The sequence below is a fragment of the Poromitra crassiceps genome (genome assembly GCF_964638095.1).
Source record: "Poromitra crassiceps genome assembly, chromosome: 10".
Classification (NCBI taxonomy): domain Eukaryota; kingdom Metazoa; phylum Chordata; class Actinopteri; order Beryciformes; family Melamphaidae; genus Poromitra; species Poromitra crassiceps.
In genome coordinates, this window is record NC_139631.1 from 5,804,122 (window position 1) to 5,826,923 (window position 22,802).

Here is a 22,802-nt window from a genome sequence, read left to right on the forward strand (position 1 = left end):
CAATCAGTTGATCAGTCAAATGATAGAAACGGGTGCTGAGCTGAGCAGGTTTATCTTTCTTTTCCCTCACATTTATTTATTTATTATATTTCCCCCCCAAAAGCCTGCACTTCACAGTCCATACATTGTGCTAAAAACAGGAATGTTATCCCTCTGCACGCCTCCTACTCCTACTCTTGAAGCCCAACGTAACATTTTTTTTAATACAGCCTAAACCTACCGTAATGTGTTCAGTGTGCTCGATTTCGAGTAGCTTATTATATCAACACCATTGCAAAACACTTCTTAAGCATTACCAATATTAAATGTGTCAGGTCAAAAAGTTTATCAGAAACATTTTCTTTCTTTTTTTACAGGAATCGGAGCAGCAAATCTGGAGATACGTATGCAAGGAGCCTATGATTAAGCTGCAATTAAGCAGCTGGCAGCTTAATTGATGCCGCGTTGGCGCTGAAACTTCCCCGCAACAAGTTCCATTTTCTCAATAACAGATTAGAAACAGTGACTTATAGTGTAGGAGGAAGCTGCTTGCTATAGTCTCAGCTCCCAGACAGGAGCAGGTGGGTGTTTGTGTGTGTTTGTGTGTGTTTGTGTTTGTGTTTGTGTTTGTGTTTGTGTTTGTGTGTGTGTGTGTGTGTGTGTGTGTGTGTGTGTGTGTGTGTGTGTGTGTGCGTGTGTGTGTGTGCGTGCGTGCTTGCGTGTGTGCGCCAGGCAGTCAGACAGACGGTGTCTCTAGCCTAAAACTATAGCCTATATTTATTTCGTTTTATAATCAAATTGTTAATTTCTTAAATTAGTTTATTTGATTGGTATGCCTGCCTATGATATTATGGTATATATGTCTATTATGATGTGTTATATTCTATTTATGTCCAAAGCTATAAAAAAGGGAGGCCCGGGCCCGACCCCGACCCGACCCGGCCCCCCATAGCTAGTGACGTGAAAGTCGAGCCAGAATGCAGGGCTCTATAAGTACCAGGAACAGCCCAACAGAACTCTGCCTCCAAATGTTTGGGAGCTTCATTCATTCCAGGATCCAGTCTGATATCGCCGGACCCAGACTCATTTACTGAGTAATACACACAGCTGGGGTTTGAAGACCATTTCACAATTGTAATCACAATACGGACGGACCACCTATTCCAATTTCAAACAGCATCAATCAATGTGCCACAGTCACTTATGGCTCAGTGACTGCTCACACACAGAACCATGGCATGGCATTCTATTCAAAAATAGATTAATCTTAGCTTCAATAATATGGTCCAAATGGATCTATCTCTCAAACTGACGGGAGTGTATGTGGCAGCTATACTGTGACAGGGTAGAAATAACAGTGACCATAGCTTGAATTTGCAGATTAGATACATGTTGAGGGGGAAAAAATCTTTTTGGATATTCACATTACTCTATATGACATACTATACTATATATGACAAAGTTATTTAAATTGAAGTAACACCATAATGAACTGACTTATAATAATTCAAGAATCTTACTTGAGAGATCAATCTCATACACGACTCTAAAACAATCTGTTCACTACACTTGATTATTACTTTAATTTGGCTTTTAAATTGACACGGTAAAAGTGAGGGAATTGGTTTCCAAACTTTTTTCCAAGTAAACTGAACATGTTAGAATATTCAGTATGGCAGTCTATGTGATAGCTATACTGTGACAGTGTACAAACAATAATGCACACAAACACATGTGCTCTCCCACCCCACACATCTAAGGTAAAGGTAAAGTAAAGGTAAAGTCCCACTGATTGTCACACAATGTGTGAAATTTGTTCTCCGCATTTGACCCATCCCCTGGGGGAGCAGTGAGCCCATCCCCTGGGGGAGCAGTGAGCGGCAGCAGCGCCGCGCTCGGGAATCACATGGTGATTTAACCCCCCAATTCCAACCCTTTGATGCTGAGTGCCAAGCAGGGAGGCAATATGGGTCCCATTTTTATAGTCTTTGGTATGACTCGGCCGGGGAACGAACTCACGACCTCCCAGTCTCAGGGCGGACACTCAGACCACAAGGCCACTGAGCTCGTGAATGGGATGGCATGGGACTTGAACTTGCAGCCAGTTGCTCACCCTCTCATGCCTGCAGAAGGAACGTTATGACAAGCAGAAAGTCAGCTAAGAGTCATTCTGATCATTCCTGGAGGAGATAAAAATACCGGGCGTACTTCAGTGGTTATGGGTATTTTAGCTAGAGTAACGTTATGCAATTATCTAGTATCTAGTCTAGTGGATATGACAGGTGTCGGATGGAGGGCCTTGGAGCGCGCCGTCTCATCTGGTCTGAGCATGCACAGGAAAATGGTTCCTCGCTCCTGATCCTAATGAAGCATGAAGATAAGTGAGGGACTGAACGAAGTCAAGCATGCATGGCTTCTCCAAAGCTGCACTCGGCAAGAGGATTGCCATCTTCTCGGCCTACATCAAAAAGTGGAGCTACAAGAGTTCTCAAGTTCTCAAGAACTCCTCTCAGAACACAGGAGGTGATGAATGGAAGTGAGTGAGGGCTCCCTCCAGAGAAGCAGAAGAAGACATTTCGGTCGGAGGAGTGTGCTGTTCACTGCTACATCATTTCTGGGTATGTAATGAAGTCCTGCAAGCTTAAAGAAAAGATCTAAACAGTTCTCTCCCGCTGCCACTTGGGGCCGCCAAAGTGCAAAGTTGCCTGGTAGAGCTTTTCTGTCGTCCATATCAAGGTTAAAGGTCACATACGATGTAAAACAGGATTCCCTTGCCTCTTTGATTATAAAGGAGTTGGATGTGCTATCTAAACATGAAAGCGTCAAAACGCACGGTCTGCAACTAAATCCACACAAATCATATTGCAAAAGCCAGCCTCTAAACGAGCCAGCCTCTAAAGGAGCCAGCCTCTAAAGGAGCCAGCCTCTAAAGGAGCCAGCCTCTAAAGGAGCCAGCCTCTAAAGGAGCCAGCCTCTAAACGAGCCAGCCTCTAAACAAGCCAGCCTCTAAAGGAGCCGCTTGAACTTCCGTAACTTTGTGGCGTCAAGCTGTCCCGGTCGTTGCTCCACCCCCTCTGCTGATCTGGTCTGATCGAGCTGTAGACTAGCACATGCTTCCCCCAATACATGTGCAGTCGCCAGCTACTTCTTTTCACCTGGCAGCGAGGGGCTTCACCGGCAGGATCCCGCTATTCCCCCCCAGTTCCTCTCCCCCCCCGAACATGGCGCCCGGACCGACCAGAGGAGGTGCTAATGCAACAACCAGGACATTGTAGCCTTATCCGGCTTCCCACCCGCAGACACGCCCAATTGTGTCTGTATGGACGCCCAACCAAACCGGTGGTAACAATGGGGATGCAAACCTGTTTGAAAGGCAAGGGAATAGACCACTACACCACCCGGGCACCACAAAAGCATTAAAGGTTTTTCTTTGTTTGTTTGTTTGTTGTTCTAGTCACTGGCTGTAGCAACTTTTTCAGAAGTCCACTTAAGGTGCGTCAGAGTCCTGCACCGGGTCGGGGTTCCACGGGGCCCCGCCGGGTACCCGCAAAAAAACGCGGGGGGCGGGTAAAAAATACACTTCTGTAAATTGGTGGGTCGGGCGGCGGGTAAAAATTAATAAATGCGGACGGGCGGCGGGTGGAACAACGACAACGTATGAGCCTTGTATGTTTTTCTGTTGCACTCAGATGGAGGCAGGGGGTGTGTCTGGCAGGGGGGGTGTGTCTGGCAGGGGGGTGTCTGGCAGGGGGGGTGTGTCTGGCAGGGGGTGTGTCTGGCAGGGGGGGTGTGTCTGGCAGGGGGGTGTCTGGCAGCTGGTCTGACTCGAACAGGAGAAAAGTTTCTGACGCACGTTTCCGCAGTTTGTTTACATAACCGGCATCGTTTCAAGTATGCGCATACTGTGCAATGTGTGACGCTATATGGACTGCACAAAACATTCAAAACTCAGCTGCGGTCAAGGTGATTGATTGGAGACAATACGAGTCGGACAGATAATATAGTAGGCTAACGTTAGCTTCCAGTCAAACATACACACTGGCTGTTTTCATAGCAACAGGCAACAACATGTCATGGATGGATAGCGTGAAAGTGGAGAGGTCTCATCCCAACGTGGATTTACGTTCCTCCAACAGCAATCATAAAGGCAGTATGGATTATACCGGACATATTGGAAATAGCTGGTAAGTCACTTTGCTTGCTGTAACTGTCTGTGTGTCTGATAGCAGAGCTATCCAGCTGGTTAGTGAGCTAGCAGCAGCTGCTAAAAGCTAATTAACGTACATCAGCTGACGAGTCTCGGCCAGAAAGACTGCTGTTCGCCTCTCGTGTGAAACGGTGGCAGTTTCGTTAGGTTCACTACAAAATGTTTGCACTGCAGATTAACAGTTATTATATATATGCGGTTCCGGGTCGGGGGGCGGGTCTCATGTCTGCGGGGCGGGGTGGGTTGCGGTACTGATTGATCATATGTGCGGGTTCGCGGAGCGGGGTCGGTACTGCACGTCGCGGGGCCGGGCGGAACCGGGTCTTGAAAATCAGACCCGCGCAGGACTCTGAGGTGCGTTCACACCGACCTATTAAAGTTTGTCGCTGGCGTCGAGTTTACATACAAAGTCAATGCAAACGAGCGATTGAGCGTATATTCGCCTGGGAGAATAATCGCTGGGCGTCCGAGCGGCAGAGACAGAGCGATAGGGAGAAAATACGCTCGTCAGTCGAGATGAAATATTCCAACTCGAGCGAAAATACGCTGGCATCAGTCGCTCGCTGTTCAATGCTGATTGGCTGCCGTGTGAGAGCGAGTCAAGGATCACTCTGGCTTGGAACAAACCGCTGGTTTATTGTGTGGCAACAAACCGCATTGACAGGCTGACAGCTGACATGAAGTGAAGTCTGTCCTACCGGTATGCAGCTCGCATTAGGAGCACGCTGATAGGCTTTAGCTTGTAAACAATGACGGTGGCTCGTAGTGGACAAACAGCATGACATTGCGTAACATTATATCCCCCACATGTCCGTCATTTCGTGTGCCTGTTGATGAGCGATTTAAACAGAGCGACAGAGCGATTCCAAAGGGTTGACTTGAGCGACAGAGCGAAAAATAAATATGTCGGTGTGAACGCACCTTTACAGCCAGCCAGAAAGTAATCTCAAAACTAAATTGTTCTACCGAAATGACGTCTCCAGCTAGGTAGGCAATTCCACCTCACGCGGAGAAATTCTAAAAAGTCAAAAAGTCAAAATTGCCCGAAGAATGTATGTTTGACTACCATCATATAATTTGTATGAGTAAAAGCATTGAAAAACCTATTGTAAAACACACTCTCAGATGCACTGCCGTTCACTCTAGCAGAAGTGAAACGGCGGAAAACACTTCTACGCGCTGGAGGCCCGGTTCCAAGAAGGGTTCAGGAAGTCTTCTTTTTTTTTTTCTTCTTTTTTTTTTTGCCACCCAGTTTTCAGCATTATCCAATAGCGGAACAGACAATGGCAGGTGTCTGACGGACGATCGGCCAGTTGGTGCCTAAACAACACAAGGCTCAAAAAAGGGATGAAGAGTCCTGTGTTCCATCAGGTTAATATCCCCAACATCAGGCCCGGCCAAGCAGACAGCAGGCTTCTGCCAACCAAAACATATGGGATTCAGCTGAAGGGCTCCAGTTTTTCAGAAACAGTCTCTTTCAGTCTCCACTTCTTAAGGAGGTCGGTATGAACGTGCTTTCGTGAAGAAAAAAAAGAGGAAGAGAAAAAAAAAAAGGGGGGGGGGGTAGTGCAACTTTGAAAAAAGGCCTGGATTCAGCCAGGACACTGCCACCTTTCACCCTCTGTGTTGTTCAAAGGTGTGTTTGCTTTCAAAAATGTGTGCAAACCTTCGTCATCATTACCTGCCATTTTCATCCCCAGCCTTTAAAGGAACTTTAAGGGGAAAAAATACACAAGTTTAATTTCTTACGATTTGCAGAGAGAGAGAGAGAGAGAGAGAGAGAGAGAGAGAGAGAGAGAGAGAGAGAGAGAGAGAGGAGAGGGGAAAGAGAGAAGAAAGTCTCTCATCTCTTGGAGGAAAAGGAGAAACTTTGTAGAATATTTCAGAAGCGTCCACCGGGAAATTAACATCATAATGAAGATCCTCATCTATATTCTCACTACCTTTCCTTGCATTATTTGTGAGAGGACGGTTGGTATATATGCTTGTAGGCGACCACACACACGGGGGTAGACCTACAACGATCGATCGATTAGTTGTCGACTATTATATATTAACTATTTCACTAATCCGTTTGTGTAATTTTTTAAGAAAGAAAAAAAATCTAAATTCTCTGATTCCACCTTCTTAAATGTGATCCCCCCTCCCTCTGATTTCTTTACTCCTCTGTAAACTGAATATCTTTGGGTTGTGGACAAAAACATATTCGAGGATGACGTTTGGGAAAACTGATAGATATTTTTCAAGCATTTTCTGACATTTTATAGACCAAACAACTAAATCGATTAGTCGAGAAAATAATGGACAGATTAATCGACAATGAAAATAATCCTGATTTGCAGCCTACACACAGGCAGCAAGGCACACGTCTTCTTTAAGTGTAATGCTGAAATATAACAGAGTCATTTCCAAAATAAACTGTTGACAGACATTAAAACATTGGTTATTAGTGCGATTATAAATTCTACACTTAAGTTGTGTGTGTGTGTGTGTGTGTGTGTGTGTGTGTGTGTGTGTGTGTGTGTGTGTGTGTGTGTGTGTGTGTGGAAGGGGGGGGACGGGGTTTAAAACAGGCTGCACAAACGATTTAATTTCAAGTTTGAGACACAATGTGAGAATTTAATCCGGTTCCATCGTGTCTTTTTGTGCCGCTCCTCTCCTCCGAAACAGAGCAAACATTTGCCGACTGCTTCGAGGAGAAGGCGGTGAGGAGTCTCTGCTGCTTCGCCCGACTCAAAATAAAACCCTGCGGCCGCTGAATGGCTCTCAATGTCCGCGCTGTAACGACAACAGAAAATGTGGGCTCCTCTTAAGTTTATATAGGTCATGATTAAAAATGTTTAAACACATAAATATCAATAAATGCAGCCAGCGGGCGCACACTGAGCTGCCCCCTCACTGCCGAGGAGGAGGAGGAGAGAGCGCTTTGGAAGAAATAGCTCGACTTTGCATATATCCCCTCCTGCACCTCAAACCATATCCCAAACACTCTGGGGTCAAGCCTCTGCAACAGGCAACGCAAGGCCAGCCAGGGCTAAGTCAACAAGAGACATTAAGAACTATTAGTGAATACAACTCTTGTGCCCGACTCACAGTTCCCTGCAAAGAGGAACTGGCTCACTCTCTTTTTCTAATCAAAAAGGATATTTGCGATATGTGTCAGGAGCTGCACACGTCCAGATTCCTCTTTCGCCAAACGTTTCACTTCGGCTTGGAGTGAGATTTGTTCATCAAATCTTTTCAAAAGGCTTTTTTCCTTTTGCTAGTATGTGTTGTTGTTGTTGTGTACGTATATTTTTTCTTCTAAACATGGATAAGAACGATCGATGCTCCTCCTCGAGTCGTTCCCATCATCCGACCGACACTCTCCACTTTAGTCTTCTCGCAGGTCTATCCGAATCGAATAGAAGTAATATAGTAATATCATCTTAATACAGACACAGAACCAGAGAAAATAAATGGTAGAAAATGAACGCAATATTACACAATATTGTGTGATATATGAGTATATGGTTATGTTTTAAAATGAGGGAGCAAACTTCGAAAGATACATAGTTGACGGGGTCTGCGGATTCTCGCAGAGAAAGAAAGAAAGAAAGAAAGAAAGAAAGAAAGAGAAAAAATCCTTCATTTCTACACTAGCTAACCTCAGATTAAGTCAAGAAACAGCAACCAGGCTTACAGGGCTTCCCAAACGTGTTCATCTTGGGAGCCAACACAGAGAAGTGTGCAGTGAGACGTAGCAGGTGTGGTGTGTGTGTGAGAGTGTGAAAAAGAGTGAGGTCTCACTCTGGATCAGGGAGGCTTGGCAGCCATGCTAGCTGAACACGCATGCCTCTTATATCTAATTGGCTCATTTTGTCACTTTCCATGAATCTCAGCGTTGTAAACGTTTCCTCAGAGGCAGATCTTAAGAGAGGAGGAGAAGTCAAACCCGCCCGGCTTAGATTGGCAGCTAAGTATGGAGACAGCGTTTCAGTTGAAATCTCCTCCGTCCACAGGAGACTATAACTGATGCCATTACCCATCACAGTTAGCGTGTGTTTACATTCGAGCGGCTGGCAGCAGCGATTATGCAACATGAGGCGCAGCTAAAGGTTTGCCAGCGCGCCGCTGAAGGACAGGTAAAAATCAACAGTCAGACATTTATATAGGTCAGTTCTTCCTCCTGTCTGTCTGTAGCTGTCAGTGGCTCGCTCCGTCTGTCTGTCATGGCAGTCTGGTGCTGCCAGCTGCCTGCTGAGCAGAGCTGGTCCACGCGGCACGCAGCGTAGTGAGAGGACTTCAGAGCTGGTCCACGCGGCACGCAGCGTAGTGAGAGGACTTCAGAGCTGGTCCACGCGGCACGCAGCGTAGTGAGAGGACTTCAGAGCTGGTCCACGCGGCCCGCAGCATAGTGAGAGGACTTCAGAGCTGGTCCACGCGGCACAGCGTAGTGAGAGGACTTCAGAGCTGGTCCACGCGGCATGCAGCGTAGTGAGAGGACTTCTGGTTGCAGCTGTCCTGCTTTATGGAAACAAATGAGAGAGGCTGAGGCAGTATGTCACGCTGGCTTTTTGAGGCCGGTCCCGGGCTGCTCACAGTGTCTCTGACAGTTCACACTGTCCCCCGTCTGGACCACATGGATGAGTTCACACTGTCCCCTGTCTGGACCACATGGATGAGTTCACACTGTCCCCTGTCTGGACCACATGGATGAGTTCACACTGTCCCCTGTCTGGACCGCATGGATGAGTTCACACTGTCCCCTGTCTGGACCACATGGATGAGTTCACACTGTCCCCTGTCTGGACCACATGGCTGAGTTCACACTGTCCCCCTGTCTGGACCACATGGCTGAGTTCACACTGTCCCCCTGTCTGGACCACATGGCTGAGTTCACACTGTCCCCCTGTCTGGACCACATGGATGAGTTCACACTGTCCCCCTGTCTGGACCACATGGATGAGTTCACACTGTCCCCCTGTCTGGACCACATGGATGAGTTCACACTGTCCCCCTGTCTGGACCACATGGATGAGTTCACACTGTCCCTGTCTGGACTGCATGGATGAGTTCACACTGTCCCCTGTCTGGACTGCATGGATGAGTTCACACTGTCCCCTGTCTGGACCACATGGATGAGTTCACACTGTCCCCTGTCTGGACCACATGGATGAGTTCACACTGTCCCCTGTCTGGACCACATGGATGAGTTCACACTGTCCCCTGTCTGGACCGCATGGATGGGTTCACACTGTCCCCCTGTCTGGACTGCATGGATGAGTTCACACTGTCCCTGTCTGGACTGCATGGATGAGTTCACACTGTCCCCTGTCTGGACCACATGGATGAGTTCACACTGTCCCCTGTCTGGACCACATGGATGAGTTCACACTGTCCCCTGTCTGGACCACATGGATGAGTTCACACTGTCCCCTGTCTGGACCGCATGGATGGGTTCACACTGTCCCCCTGTCTGGACCGCATGGATGGGTTCACACTGTCCCCCTGTCTGGACTGCATGGATGAGTTCACATATTAATCAGTTAACGTTTACGATTATCGGTTGACATCCCTACTCGAAATGGGACCATAATTTACAAAATGATCATGCTGTATTGAAGAAGACTTGAAACTAGTGATTGAGATCATAAACTCATTAGGAAAGTCTTTACTGAGGCCATAAATCAAGTGAGACGTACGGCCATTTCCCATTCACTTCCATACAATCAGACTTCTTTTGCAGCCGGTGGACACAGGTTTAAGACACTTCCACATTGGCTTCACAAACAGAGCTACCATACGTTAGTCCCTTGGTGAGGACGCTCATCTACAATCTGTTTCAGAGGCAGATCATGACTCCATAGGCCTGGATCAGCCAGGCTGGACACAAAACAGACCATGAGGTCATGACCTTCGTCTATTTATTTTCATTTTATTTTATTTATTTTTTATAATGAAGGCCAAAAATATAGCCAGAATGAGAAACTTCCCTCTTTGTTCCAATCTTGGAAATTATTCCACAATAAAATATCTGCAGGATGTGAACCATCAAGCTCGAGGGAACACTTCCTATGTGCTGAAACGAGGAGAGGCAAGAACTGAAGTTATGTCCGTGATCAGAGAGGGAGGGGGCGGGGTCAGAGAGGGAGGGGTGGGATCAGAGAGGGGGGGGGGGATCAGAGAGGGGGGGGGGAATCAGAGAGGGAGGGGGCGGGATCAGAGAGGGAGGGGCTGGGAATGAACTGAGGTTATGTTCGTGATCAGAGAGGGAGGGGGTGGGAATGGGAGAGAGATCCAGATACAGTAAACACGCACTTCTGACATCGCCAGGTCAATCGCATTCCTTCCTTGTTTGCTCCAACCCTTTTAAGGGCGATGTGCTGCCCTATGCTTTATGTATATGAACTAATATTATGTCCATATGAAGTCGCTGAGCTCCCCGCTTCTTCCCTCTTTCTGCTTGTTTACGATGGACTCTCTGTACTTGTAAATCTACCGTCCCTCCACAAAGCCTGGATGCAGACCAGGTGTGTTGCAAGGATCAAACACTGTCATTATTAGATCCCATAAACTGGAGCAAAAATGCCTCTGTGGAGTCCATATTTTCTTTCCTCTATTTCTAAAAGGCAGTGCAAAAAAAAAAAACGTCGAAAGAAAATCCACCTTTTTATTATTTCAGAGGGGACCTGAAGTGTTTTTCTACACTGTGCTCCGAGTTCAAGTCTTTGACTCGGAGTTAGAGAGGGGAGGAAACAGGGCCGAAAGTTCAAGGACCTTCACGTTCTGTTATGCTCAAATAGGGCAACACTCTAAACTACATAAAAAGTAAAAAAAAAAAAAAAATGCAATTGAACTTTTGAAAATTCCATTTCTAAAGCAGACAGTGTCTCTCAGTGGGAAAAGCTCTTGCACACACGCCTCCCAAACAAAATAGTGAGTCTGCTGTTGGGCAAATTCCCCCCGAGTTCATGCTGCGAGGTGAAGAAACTCTTTCATTTGAGCCAAACTGAGAAGGTCCTAAGCGACCACATCTCTGCCCTCCTCACAAATGTTTTGAGGTTAGCGGAAAATAAATCACATAGGAGAAGATGTGTCCACACACACACACACACACATGCGTCTCTCAATTGTTTTTCTAAACTGCACTATTCAGAAGCAATGTTGGAATATCATTATTGTATGACACTACGGTGCTCTCGTAATCCCAAAGCTCCCTGAGAAGAAGTGAACAGTGAGGTGGTTTGTAGCAGGCTGAGCTGTAGCGAAGATAAATCCTGCAATAAGTAGCAGTGCTGGAAACAGAAGGACTTCTTCTGTGGGGAATCTGCTGGTGTTTTGCCAGGGACAGCCTCTCTGAAGCAGAGCCAGAAGAGTGCCTAAAGACATCATAAACACGGGCCATCATCTTGACCATGGGATCTGCATGCCAACTTCATCAAGGAGAAAAAAAAGATTATACATGAATAATACACTGTATGTAGTAGGGCCATTTAGATTTGGGTCATTGCTGCCATGGCTCTTTATCAGAAGAACCAGGAAGAACTCCCCTTGGACACAATTCCATAAGTTCTACTGCCGTCCTGATTTGAGTGGGTTGGAAGTAGGGCTGCACAACACTGTTTCCCCTCGAAACATTGTCAGGCCTGGAGGGATTTCGAAACGTACCCCGACCGCAACGGTGGAGCGCCGTCGCTGGCGACACTAAACTTTTAGCTAACCTGTTCACATCTATGTTCGCAATGGCATCCCAAGTATCATCATACTATTATGGGATGCGATGCGAACAGTTGTATTATGGGATGGGCGTTTCCCAGGCAACAACAGACGTTGACAGGTTTTGGAACAGCGCCGCACCGCACGCTGGCACCATGCTCCTAAAAGCAAAATGCTTATTGTTTTGAATGATTTGGCATCTTCTATTACTGTCAACACCAGTATTGTTGTATTGTAATAATATGCCATAAAGGTTTATTGAAATGTTGGGGAGAGCAGAAAAAATAATAATTTATATATATATATTATAATATATATTATTATTATTATAATATATATATATATATATATATATTAAACCTGGCCTGGCGGGGGCGTCGTTGAATGTAGAATGGTAGGGGAAACACTCTACAATATTGGGAAAAAATTGACATTGCAATATATTTTGTTTCTGCGATATATATTGCAATATGAAAAAAAATCCAGGAATTTTGACGAAAACAGCTCTATTAAGCCTTGCCCCTTTAAGAATGTGGCCTAGTGGGTAACCTGCGCAAGTGAAGTACGAGGAAGTGAGTGTGTTTTTAGCTGTAGCCAGAGTGAGTTGCAGGTGCTAGGTGGTGAGTAAAGTTAGCATAGTTAGCGGGAAAAGAGCTTAGAACATCACAGGCTCTTAGTAAAAAGCTTGTTACCAACAAGCTACATGCCAGGCTAAGCTAAAATACACTAACACAACACCAGAGGCTTCCCAAAACTACGGTTCAGAGCGGCGAAAGCTGGAAAGGCATGATGTGCGCTGCCATGACGAAGCCTGGGTGACACCATATCTTATGCAGCCCTAGTTGGAAGGTCATTCCTGTCTAGTATAATAAGCGTCACCGTGAGGCGCTGTGGGGAACGGGGCGAGTTGATAGGGTGAGTGGGAGGCTGGGGAGACATTTATATGTGCCCTCTCATTTTCTCAGTCGTGTTGAGAGTGACCCTAACACACACACACACACACACACGCACGCACACAGACACACACACAAACACACGCACGCACGCACGCATACACACACACACACACACACACACACACACACACACACACACACACACACACACACACACACACGCGTACGCGCGCAGGAGGCTAAAAGAGACAGGAAACAGAGTTCAGAACGTAAACCATCCATCAGCTTTACCCAGAAGCTCTTTCGCTGATTTCTCAAGACTTCCCACAAGCCTCTCTGACACACATGTGACGCTAGGGCGCCTCCCACGCAGGCCAGCGGAGGTCACCCCGGCGTCACCCCCACGCTGCTGCCCTCCCAACACAACCAGAGGAAGTCTGCTCCAGAAGCAACTAGGCAGGCTGCTACTGCCCGCCTGCCTGCCTGCCTGCCTGCCTGCCTGCCTGCCTGCCTGCCTGCCTGCTGCAGTAAAGAGTTCCAGACACCAGGCTGGCTATAATTAAGACGCAGTAAAACACACACCTAGCGAGGGCTTGGGCTACCACTTGAGATCAAAGAGCACTGGCCCTCAGAAACAGGCTTTTTCATCAGCTCCTCCAGGTTGTGCCAGCGTTTGATCTGAAGCTACGCAGCGCTGCGTGCTCTGCGTTTCAACTAGCAACACCCATGAAATCAAGAAAATCACTGTGTTCTGCGTTAAGAGCAAACAGTATAGCAGATAATGGTGTATTGCAGTATAGCATAGTGCATAGTACGCTGTAGTATAATATTTATAAATACACAATAGGGGTATAATGGTTCACTAAATTCAGTTTGGTTCGGTTCGATACGACACAGTGGTGTCATGTATGTTTTCGATACAGCAAAAAAAAAAATAATAATAATATATATATATAGTATATAGCTGCATTTAGACCAGAATCCTCCCTTTTCAAAATTAACACGTTAAGTGCCATAGCCGAGGTATCTCGTCTTACATAATCCAACGCTTGAGTGCCAGAGCCGAGATATCTCGTCTTACATAAACATTTTTTTTTTTTGACGGTGGGACATCAATCAACAACTTTTACATCTTCGAGATCACTATTGGAGCAAGAGAATGTGTATAATCTATTTTACCGACCCACTAAGTGTTGACAGTGCTCCCCCAGACGAGCGAAATCAAAGAAAAAACTGCCGCGGGAGCAAGCCATTCAAGGAAATGGCGAGGCGATTTTACAGTAATCCATTCCAGACTTGTCTTGCCCGAGAGCGGCCGCGCGCAGGCAGCAGCACACAGAGAGCGGAGAGCGATTTGCAAAATAGATTATAGGTGAAACACACTTTGAAACACCTCAGAAAGGCCAGAATCAACATCTGCCCATCGCCCACGCATTCCCCGGCCCATCTTGACTCGCACAAGGAGCGTCCGCACGCAGGCAAGCAGGCAGGCAGGCACGCAGGCAGGCAGGCAGGCAGCAGCAACGCGCTTCTGACACGCCCGCTGTAGAGCCAGGAGGAAGGAGGAGAAGACACACGGAGGGAGGAGTTTGAATGAGAGGGGTGTTTCCTGTTGTTATGGAGGAAATTACTGTTCAAAACTATTGTTTAGAATGTCTGACGGTCTTACTGATGCCAAAAATGAATGGTTAAAGTGACTGTTTCACAAAAAGCCATTTATCTCTGAATAAATTTCCAGACGCTGAAACCATGCTGTACTCAACGGCTAATATCTACATAACTACTAACTCTGCAAACTAACTCTTTTAGACAGAGAAAGCACACATTCTATTAGTTATTTTTAGATGATTGGTGTTCATGAATTCTTAACAGAAAATAATCCTCGGCTCTTGTAAAATGAGCCAGAATCCTCAAAAAAAAACCTGGCACAACTTACCTACAGGATGAAAAAATGGCTGGCACTCAATGTGTTAAATGTCTCCGCTGATCTGTCATGGCTGTTGCATCTTTAAAGCCACAACAGAACAGAGCGCTCACTTCCTGTTCCCGCCTCCTGTCAGCTTACATGTCTCTGCCCTTCACTTCCTGCTCCAGGTTTCGCCACTGCCACGCCCCCTTAGGAGACTGGTCAGCCAATGAAGTTTCGTACCATTGACAGACAGCCAATCACAAGCCGAGAACCACGGCCATTTAGGAGACCGGAAGAGTTCAATTTCTTACAATTGGCAGGGGCCTGGAGTGGGGTGTCTCTAATATTAAAGGTCTCTGTGTCAGTAGCTTACACGTCTCTGAGAAGAAAGACTGACTGAAGTGCTCAACTGCTTCCTCCCGCTTCGATCAGTTGGAAAAGGCCAGAGCCTGTTGACTTGAAGGGTCAGACTGACATTATGTCATTATGTCTTTGTCCAGAACAAACGCATTTCAGCTAAAAGCCATCATCATCATCACCATCAATATCTTTGTCCAGAACATGGCTATGAGTTCCCTCAAGACATTTGAACTAATTACTGTAACTATGAGAGTACACCCAGAGCCCCCCAAGTTTGTTCACAAGTGTTCACTTAACCCATTGATACCTGATGCAGCATTTGTGTGTATATCCCTCATTTGTGTGCGTATCCCTTTAAGACCGTGTACCGCGTTAATGCGGTTCGCGGTCTTAAAGGGATACACACACAAATGCTGCATCAGGTATCAATGGGTTAAGTCGCAAGTTGTACCGGTGATTTGCTACAGTCTGCTCTGTGCAGGGTTGGGGAGTGGGGAGTAGCAGAATACATGTATTCATATTTATATTCAGAATACCACCAATATTTTGTATTTTACATACTGTATTCTGAATGAATTGTATTCCATTACAGTCACAGTTTAAATTGGTGGTATTCTGAATAGTTACTTTACTTAAAAAAAATATATTCTTGCAATGGAATCCCCTCCAGATGAATGTAATTGAACGGAACATACCCTGAATAAGAACCCACTTACTCAATTGTATAATATATCATGATGATTCTGTAGAGGAAGACATTTGAAAAGTAACCCTCCCAACAACTGGCTCTGTGACATTCAAATCTGCTGCGTAATGTTACATCATGGACATGGGAAAATAGATATTCCACACAGGCAGGACCACATGTGACAAAGAGCCAACAGCAGTTTGTTTCCCACAGAGGAAATATTTCCGATTAGGCGCTCTCAAACGTTCTCATACCATGTGGTTGAATATAACTGTAACCACATATCCCATTCAAACTGCTTCCACGGTCATCATCACTCATAAACATCAACAGTGTTCAGCCTCTTCTCGTCTCAGTGGATCTTACAGACGGTGAAGCGGTACAGACAACACAACTTTTCATTACATTTTCCTGGATGAAGCAAGGACACTATAAATCATAGCAACATGCATTGAGCTACAAAGTATCATTCCAATAACTGTTTTTGTTGTTGTTGTTGTTTTGTATGCGTGCAAAAGAATTGTAAAAAAAATAAAAAGATCTCCACCCTAGGAGTCGAGCGTGCGCAGCGCATGATTTCTAGTTCTATATAAACTGCAATCTGCCGGGTGTCCACAAGGAATAACTGCCATACGACACATTCAACTACCCATTCACTTATTTATACGTCGTAAAAGGAATCGCTCAACATTATAGACCCATTGTACAAAGTCTACAATGCCTTGACAGTTTCTAATAATACATGGTATACTTTGCCATTGTGTACAGAGTTTATTACTTATTTTCAAGTCTCTGATTTTACATTTTTCCCCTCTCTCCCCCCACACTAATATCCACTGACGTTCAGATCTTAATCTAAATCTGGGTCAAAAAATGTTGACATCCTCTGACGCTTGACTCAAGTTTCAGGCAAAGTCAAAACAGCGGCTGCCAGTTGCCGTCTCGAAAAAGCAGCGTCTTCAGATTTCTTGGGAAGTCGGCCCATTTCTCATGAAAAGCCCTCTCCCTCCATCTTTAAGAAAGAAAAGCAGGGGTCAACAGCACACACTTGCTTGCTTGCCTGAGTCTGTGATCGCTTGCCTGAGTCTGTGCTCGCTTGCTTGCCTGAGTCTGTGCTCGCTTGCTTGAGTCTGTGCTCGCTTGCTTGCCTGAGTCTGTGCTCGCTTGCCTGAGTCTGTGCTCGCTTGCTTGCCTGAGTCTGTGCTCGCTTGCTTGAGTCTGTGCTTGCTTGCCTGAGTCTGTGCTCACTTGCTTGAGTCTGTGCTTGCTTGCTTGCTTGAGTCTGTGCTCGCTTGCCTGAGTCTGTGCTCGCTTGCTTGAGTCTGTGCTCGCTTGCTTGAGTCTGTGCTCGCTTGCTTGTGTCTGTGCTCGCTTGCTTGTGTCTGTGCTCGCTTGCTTGAGTCTGTGCTCGCTTGCTTGCCTGAGTCTGTGCTCGCTTGCCTGAGTCTGTGCTCGCTTGCTTGAGTCTGTGCTCGCTTGCTTGAGTCTGTGCTCGCTTGCCTGAGTCTGTGCTCGCTTGCCTGAGTCTGTGCTCGCTTGCCTGAGTCTGTGCTCGCTTGCTTGAGTCTGTGCTCGCTTGCCTGAGTCTGTGCTCGCTTGCCTGAGTCTGTGCTCGCTTGCCTGAGTCTGTGCTCGCTTGCTTGAGTCTGTGCTCGCTTGCTTGCCTGAGTCTGTGCTCGCTTGCCTGAGTCTGTGCTCGCTTGCTTGAGTCTGTGCTCGCTTGCTTGAGTCTGTGCTCGCTTGCCTGAGTCTGTGCTCGCTTGCCTGAGTCTGTGCTCGCTTGCCTGAGTCTGTGCTCACTTGCCTGAGTCTGTGCTCACTTGCTTGAGTCTGTGCTCGCTTGCCTGAGTCTGTGCTCACTTGCTTGAGTCTGTGCTCGCTTGCCTGAGTCTGTGCTCACTTGCCTGAGTCTGTGCTCACTTGCTTGCTTGAGTCTGTGCTCGCTTGCCTGAGTCTGTGCTCACTTGCTTGCTTGAGTCTGTGCTCGCTTGCTTGGGTCTGTGCTCGTTTGCTTGAGTCTGTGCTCGCTTGCTTGAGTCTGTGCTCGCTTGCTTGAGTCTGTGCTTGCTGGCAGTCGTGTCCAAAGTACCCCAGCTTCCTTCACGCCTGTCTCCTGGAATTTCTCTACATGCGCTGCCGTGTTACGGAGGTTTAATGTGGAAAGAATAAAGTCAACCCCTACAGAGAGGCTCCTGACCAGCCTCTACCAATCAAACCTCGAGGACACACACACACACACACACGCACGCACACACACACACGCACACGCACACACACACAGGCACGCACTCTCACACACACACACACACACACGCACAGGCACGCACACACACACACACACGCACACACACACACACACACAGGCACACACAGGCACGCACTCTCACACACACACGCACAGGCACGCATGCACACACACACACACACACACACACACACACACACACACAATGCTGGGCGCCAGGCTTTGCGTTCACAATGCAGAAGCAGCAGAAAGGCCCCTCAGGATCTGACCCTCACTATCATCACACCCCTCCATCACTCTTTCAAGTGGTCTTCAAGTGACTGCTCTCACTGCTCCTCTTGATGTGCTGCGGTGAGATTCAATACTATGACTCCTGAACCTACATTGTGAATTTCATATTGCGGCTGGGTTTTATACTATCTATCTTAGATATTTTATAGTAGCAGTGCAATATTAAAGAGAGAGAGAGAGAGAGAGAGAGAGAGAGAGAGAGAGAGAGAGAGAGAGACAGAACGAGACCATTACGATCACCATCACCATCACACCAGCCGCGACACCCGTGACTTAAAACGGATGTGAGCGAGGGAAAGTGGGGGTGGGGAGGGGCAATGTGTGTGGGGGAGGGGGGGGGGGGGGAGTGGCAATGTGGGGGGCCAGCCCCCTTGCTCGGATCACGCCCATTTCCCCACTCAGCCTTCATTTTGATACAGCTACTTACCTGTAAAGTTTCATGACTACATCTTGCACGGTTTTGACGCTAGCGCGCTAACAAAATCTGTCCACAGACAGACAGACAGACAGACAGACAGACAGACAGACAGACAGACAACATATAAACACCTGACAAAAGTACTCAAAACAGCTTCTGTAGTAGTTCCCGCTACATTAGGTGTCTCCGGGACCACATTTTGCCTTGATGACACACACAGGTAACTAACTACCTATAGTCTGTTACAGCTTGGTGTGACTGACTGAATGGCAGGTTGCACTGAGGTAAAGACGCACAAAAGCACACAAATCCATCCAAAAATAATACTAGGTGCTGAACAGACAAACAGGCAACAACAGCCGTTACAAAATAGAGTCCGTCGCACACTAGATGGCTTCCATGGCGTTTATTACCACCACATGTGCCGTTTGCAACATGGCGTCCTGCAGACAGGATGAAGAAGTCATCCTATGACTACCAATAAAGTCACTTCATTAAATGTGTGGATTCTGAACTCCCCTATTGGAAATCACCCGTCCGCCGTCCTTTGTGTCGCTCTCTGTCGAGAGTCCTGGCTGCTGCTGAATGCGGAGATGTTTAGAAGCTGAGCCGAGGACGAAGCAGCGATCTTGGCCCGAGTCTTCCCCCCAATTACTGCTCAAGTGTTTTATGAGGGCTGATGGGCAGGAGAGGACCAGATGATCCCATTCAGACGTGTGAAAGGACATTTTAGCGTGCTGGCTTCTTCTCTTCTCTGAACAGGGACAGCACTGCAGACTTTTGTGCAGCACAAAGGGGGGCTGTGTTTTATGCTGGGAAGCGGTGGAAGAAGGGCTGAAATGCGTTGGGTTTGTGGGCACAGTGGATGAGCACTCACCCGTGACAAACCTCCATACAAAAAAACATTCCCCTCCCGACAGCTTGAGGAATATCTTAAGGACAATGTGCTGTAAAAATGCCCGGCGCTGACGTACAAGAAAAGGCCCGAGTCGGGAGTTACGGGCACCTAAAATCCCTTAGCATCCGTTGATAAGGTCGTGCCACTTTTGTAATGGAAAACACAGGGTTGAGGGGGCGGAGACGAAGAGGCTTTATGGCTGAGAAGAACCAGAGACGTTACACTTTAGGGATGGCTCAACACCCAGTTCAATTCCTGTATCTAGGTCACGTGGGGTTTTTGCCCTGCCACCACGCCACCTTAGGAGACTACCAGTAGCAGCAGGAGTCAACGGGAGAAGTGAACATGATCACAGATCACGACAGATTAATTTGCCCCATAATCATCAAAGTAAATATTAGGCCAATTTTCCGCAAGCCACATATCTTCCGATCATTCTCACACTAAAATGGCATTTTTCAGACAGACAGATCAGGAGAAAATTAACTTTGCTCGAGAGCTGTCTCAGCAACACACTCTCGCGAGATATGGCAACAGAGCTAACGTTGGCGGGTAGCGATTAGCTAGAGCGACATGTGAAGTTCGCAGATGTAGTAGCTAAATCTGTGGTTGCGGGGGAAAACTGATATCTTAGTTACAACTAGATTGTAGATTCAAGGCAGTTTTGTGTGTATATGTGGTATTTATGCAGTTTTGGGCACTCACGATCTCCAGCTCAAGTTGGCGTGCCAGGTCATTACCGTAGTAATGATGACCTATTCTTCCTGGGGCCGCCACACATTTAGGAGACCAGAAGAGTTACCATGTCATACCATTGGCACTGCCTGTAATGAGTCATCTTGCTAGCGTATGACGTATCTTTGGAAGAACTTACCAGTCCGTCACAGTTGTTAATGGCCACCGTGGCTCCGGGCATGTCTGTGATGTCACCGACAAAGGTGCAGTCGGTCTTCAGCAGCTCGCGGCGCAGTATCCTCTCCGTCCCGCCGGCAGGCTCGGTCCGGTTGGCGCTCGCGTCGGCTCGGTCGCCCGCACTGTCGCTAACGTTCCCCGAGCCCTGGACCTCGTCGTGCCACTCCACCATGGCGCCCGGCGCCACTAGCCGGTTGTTGGGGCGCAGGCGGAGGTGGAACTCCTGCCCGAAGGCGGTGACGTTGAAGAAGAGCTTCTGCTTCTCGGTCTGGTCACCGGCGGAAAACACGTCCCGCTTGACGCGCTGCTTGTGATTGGCCGAGAGCAGGTGCGACAGATAGTGTCCCTGAGAGTCGGTGCTGATGGGAGTGATGAGGCCATATTCCTTCAGCCTGCTCCTCAGTTGGTCTGTCAGAAAACACAACGCCAAAGCAGAGTTTTGGTTTTAGTACAACACAGCAGAAAGCAGCAAGATACCATGTTGTTGGGGGCGGGGGAATATTAGACCGAATACCTCGATATCAATGTGATGATATTTTGATTGAATATTTTTTTCAGGATATTTACACAAGAAGATAGGGCTGGGTAATATGGATTTTTTTTTAATATCATGATACTTCTGACAAAATACCTCAATACTGTTATTCTGACGATATTGTAGGGATGACTATTGGTATTTTCAATAAATATTTACACAACTAGATTTTGGATAAATAATCATCAGTAATGTGGATATATGACTAAGTGGGCAAAGACAAATAATAGAACAGCTAGAGCAATTACATTACTTTACTGTAATGCAGCCTTTAAAACCAGGAAAAGACAACATGTATGGCATATCACAATATTATGAATATATATTGAAGATAATATCTATTTTCATATCACAATATCAATATAATATTGATATATTGCCCAGCCCTACAAGAAGATTTTAAAAATGTGTTATGATCATTAATAATCAATATTGTGTCATCAGTAATCAGTAATGTAGATAGGATGAACATTTTACTTAGCCAGAACAGCCTGATAAGTTCAGAAAGTTGTGTCACTGACTCACTTTACTGTAACACAGACTTTAAAAACTGGGAAGAAGTTACATTTAAGTTATTTAACAATATTAAGATCCAAAATCCCAGATGATATCGAGTCTCATATCACATTGTCGATATTACAATATATCGTCCAGCCCTAGTTCACAGTCATTTATGTTTCAGTCAAAGTCTTCATGTCACGTGCTACTGAAGATGTGCAGCAGTCCTGCAGTGTTGTGCTTGAGCATCATTGCCTCTAACGTCAAATCCGCCTTCTTCACGCGGCCATTTTGTGTCTAAAGGGCAGAAAGTAACACAAGTGCAAACATAACATTAATGAGGGCCCCGGCACTGGAACACCTAAATGGATTAAAAGTTGGAAACCCTCATTAATGTTTTGCTGGCACCTGTGTTACTTCCTGCCTTTTAGACACACAATGGCTGCTGTGAAAAAGGTCATTTGTCCTTGAGGCTTCACACAACAACACTAGTGATTACCATTGACAAACTTATCAACACTATGACATTTCTGTCTCTTCAAAGCCTTTCAGATTCGTAAAGATTCCAAGATTGATGGATGTGGTACTGCAGGTACAGCCTAAAGCATTTCAGTTAGAAAGGCCAGCAAAAATCTATTTCTTTGCATCCCAAGTATTTCTTTTTACACAAAGAATATACCTAGCACAAACTATATGGCCACCATCTAGTCTAGAGCATGGCAATCAGTATAGAGGCAAAGTGAATGTCACTTCCTGCTTCAGCACTGTACCAGAGATTTTCTTCCTCAATTTCTTTCCCCATAGACATTTCGTAAAATGCTTATAAAAATAGTTTTACTGGGTCAAACCAACCGGTTCAGCTATATTTAGAATCGGGAGAGACCATAGAACATTTCACTCAGACCAAAACTTACAAAAACAACATTGAAAAAATATTTTCTTTAAACCCGCATTTTTTTAAATGTTTTGGTCCGAGTGAAATGTTATGCGATATCTCCTGTTGTTTTTAAATATATCTGTACCGTTTGGTTTGAACAAGTACAACTCTTTTTATAAGCATTTTACGAAAAGTCTATGGGAAAATAAATGGCGGATGAAAATCTCTGGTACAGTGCTGAAGCAGGAAGTGACGTTCCACTTTGGCTCTCTATAAGCCTGGCGTGGTGCTTGGTGCACCCTGAGATCCTTATTCATTGGCTCATTTGTGGTCTACTTAATTGTACTGTCAATTGTTGTTGAAGGAAGTTTATGAGCCTCGAAACAGGCTC

General features: G+C 46.3%; 1 protein-coding gene across 1 annotated transcript in view; it reads right to left on the reverse strand.

Moving 5' to 3' along the window:
- The window catches only part of adamts3 (ADAM metallopeptidase with thrombospondin type 1 motif, 3), a gene marked incomplete at its 3' end in the record, with an annotated part of 142,869 nt that overhangs the window by 107,316 nt on the left and 12,751 nt on the right, over positions 1 to 22,802 (reverse strand). The window contains exon 3 of the mRNA XM_083644987.1: positions 20,464 to 20,909. Coding sequence (XP_083501113.1) covers positions 20,464 to 20,909 — 446 coding nt within the window. The remainder of the gene's footprint in view (positions 1 to 20,463; positions 20,910 to 22,802) is intronic.